This window comes from Eimeria maxima, genomic scaffold (genome assembly GCF_000499605.1).
Source record: "Eimeria maxima Weybridge genomic scaffold, Emw_scaff2012, whole genome shotgun sequence".
In the NCBI taxonomy this organism is placed as follows: Eukaryota; Apicomplexa; class Conoidasida; order Eucoccidiorida; family Eimeriidae; genus Eimeria; species Eimeria maxima.
Window position 1 is genome coordinate 1 of NW_013564899.1, and position 3,191 is coordinate 3,191.

The 3,191-nt window shown below is 49.0% G+C and overlaps 1 protein-coding gene across 1 annotated transcript; it reads right to left on the reverse strand.

Annotated features, from left to right (window-relative positions):
* Positions 1-652: 652 nt before the first annotated feature.
* On the reverse strand, positions 653-2,434 carry EMWEY_00056870 (hypothetical protein; the record flags this gene model as incomplete). The annotated part of the gene is made up of 2 exons (XM_013480516.1): positions 653-1,962; positions 2,269-2,434. The coding sequence occupies 2 exons, from the start codon at positions 2,432-2,434 to the stop codon at positions 653-655; spliced, it is 1,476 nt and encodes a 491-aa protein (XP_013335970.1).
* Between the last annotated feature and the right edge of the window lie 757 nt (positions 2,435-3,191).

Here is a 3,191-nt window from a genome sequence, read left to right on the forward strand (position 1 = left end):
TATATATATTATTGTCTCCCTTTCTTTCTTCTTTTTTTTTTCTTCTTTTTTTTTTCTTTTTTTTTCCTCTTTTTTTTCTCTTGTCTGTTAAGGAGATAAAATAATTAAATAAAGATTCCTCTTCCTCTCCTCCATCCTCTACTATACAGCAACTGCTGCTGCTGCTGCTGCTGCTGCTGCTGCTGTTGCTGTTGCTGCAATTGCTGCTGCTGTTGCAATTGCTAATGCTGCTGTAATTGAAGCAATTGCTACGACTGCTGCTCCTGTTGAAACAATTGCTGCTGCTGCTGCTGCTGCTGCTGCTGCTGCTGCAATTGCTGCAGCAGCAGCAGCTACTGTTGCTGCAATTGCTGCTGCTGCAATTATAAAGTACTATATTGTTGTGCTGCTCCAACAACTACAGAAATCTCTGCAATAGTTGCACCTGCTGCTGCTGCACCTGCTGCTGCAGCACCTGCTGCTGCTGCACCTGCTGCTGCAGCACCTGCTGCTGCAGCTGCATTCCCAACTACTCAAGCTTCTGCTGCAGCTGAAATTGCTGCTGCTCTAACTCTGCTGCTGCAGCATCTTCTACTGCTGCTGCTGCTGCAGCATCTACTGCTGCTGCTGCTGCTGCTGCAGCTGAGCTGTATGTATGTACTACTGTATCTTCTTACCATTCACTAGGTGCACCTCCTGCAGCGCCTGGGTCTCCTCCGTCTCCTCCGCTGCTGCTGCTGCTGCTGCCTCCTCCTAGTGCAGCCCCGAATTGCGAGGCCTTCCTACTTAGGCGCCTAAAGAATCCCCTGGGCCCCTGTCCCTTAACAGTTGCGGACCTGAATAGGGCAGGCTGGGCCCCCTGCTGCCCGTACATAGGCTGCTGCTGCTGCATGTCCCCTCCAAGGCTAGCCCCGAGGCCCCCTCCGAGGCCCCCTGGTTGTGCTGCTGGCCAACCAGGACGTACAGAAGAAGGGGGGGCCCCACCATAATATGAGGCCCTCTGGTGGGGCCTCCCTCCGAAGCCGCCACCAGGGGGGCCCCCAAACCCTCTAAACGATTGGGTATGGCCAAAGGGTTGTTGGGGACCAGCCTGGGGAGCGAAGGGCTGCTGCTGCTGCTGCTGCTGCTGCTGCTGCTGCATTGGTGCAGCAGCAGGAGGCATTGTCCATTGGGGTGTAGCAACAGGAGGAGGAACAGCAGAAGGTGCAGCAGCAGGAGGTACTGCTGCTGCAGCAGGAGGAGGTACAGCAATAGAAGGAGGCTGTGTAATTGATACACCCGGTGCTGCAGCAGGAGCAGCAGGAGCAGCAGGAGGAGGTACTACTACTCTTGGTGCTGGTGTTGGTGCTAGTGTTGGTGCTGGTGTTGGTGCTGCTGCAGCAGGAGGAGGAGCAGCAGCAGGAGGAGGAGGAGCGAAGGGTGTGAATGGTTGCTGTGGCTCTGCAGCAGGCTGCTGCTGCTGCTGCGGTGGTGGTGGCATCATTGGCTGCTGCTGCGGCTGCGGCTGCGGCGGTGGCACCACATGCTGCTGCTGCTGCGGCTGCTGCTGCTGCTGGTAAACAGTCCTTCCTTTTTCTTTTTTCCCTCCCTTATCTAATTCTCCCTTAAGACGATTAACCTCAGCAGAAAGTGTCTCCTTTTCCTTGGTTAATTTATTTATTTCTTCTCCTTGTCTCTTTTCTTTTGCTGCTGCCTCCTGCAGCTGTATCCGCAACGATTTCTCCCTTGTTTCCTGTTCTGTTACCTTTGCCTGCAGCTGCTCAATACTTAGACCTAATTTGCTGCGCTCTCCTGCTGCTGCTGCTGCTAATGATGATCTTAATTTTTCCTCTCTTGCTGCTGCTGCTTCTCCTCTCTCCGTACTTTTTCTTAATAAATTCTCTAGATTACGTATTTTTTGCTGCAGTTGCTGCACCTCCCTGCTGCTGCTGCTGCTGCTGCTGTCTAAATAACCTAATTTTTGTTGTATAAATTGTATTAATCCTTTATCCCCTCCATAAGCAATAAATAAGATAATAAATCCAATAAATAAATAACCAATAAACATACATAAACGTGTTATATTTAATAAACGTTTTCTTCTCTTATTCTCTCCCTGCAATAAGTGCACGAGCTGTACGCGGCTGAGTGTATTGAATGCTCCCTCTCCGTATACAGCTAGTGCTTCCTCTGCTTCTTCTGCCTCTTCTTCTGTTAATAATACATTATTATTACTATTATTATTATTATTTATATAATTATAACTATTATTAGTTGATAAATAAGAAGGAGAGGACGCAGATGATGTACCTATAGCTGTAGTAGTTGTTGATGATCGGACCCCCGTGCCCACTACACCACCACCTCTTGCTGCTCCTGCTGCTGCTGCTGCTGCTGCTGCTGCTGCTGGAGATAAGAAAAGTTGAATTGCTGCGCCCCACACCACGAGGGCACCAAATCCGTCTAATAAACCCATCCTTAGCACAAGAAATATATTTGCTGCTGCTGCTGCTGCTGCTGCTGCTGCTGATGCTGCTGCCGCTGCTCCTGATCTTATAAGGTTCTTTGATGGTGCTCTGCTGTTTGCTGCTGCTGCTGCTGCTGGTCTTGCTGTTGCTGCTGTTTATTTTATTCCTTTATAATATAAATTATATCTATAAACCTATAATTATTATATTTTATATATACAACCTGCTGCTGCTGCTGCTGCTGCTGCTCCAAACAAGGCCTTATTGTATATAAGGCAAAGACTGCTGCTGCTGCTGCTGCTGCTGCTGCTGCTGTTACTTCCCTCTTCTTGCTGCTACTCAGCAATAATCTTCTTCTTTTGTTTGTATAGATTAAAAAAAGAGATATAAACACAAACAGACGCAAACAGAAACTGCTGCTGCTGCTGCTGTTGCTGTTGCTGCTGCTGCTGCTGCTGCTGCTGCTGTCGAGGTAGAGAACCACGGGTGCGCAAGCAAAAAAAAGAGATGTATGCAATGTTAATTCTTTCCCTTTTCCTTAATACCCTTTGCTGCTGCTGTTAATAGTTAATTAACTGCAGCAACAGCAGCAAATAAAGGAGAAATAAGGGGTACCAGCAGCAGCAGCTGCAGCAAACCCCCATGCAACTTTACAACCCCAAGGGGAATCAAGGAAGAATAGGGGAGCTGCTGCTGCTGCTGCTGCTGCTGCAACCCTCCCTCTGCTGCCACAACGGAATTGGCAGCAGCAGCAGCAGCAGCAAC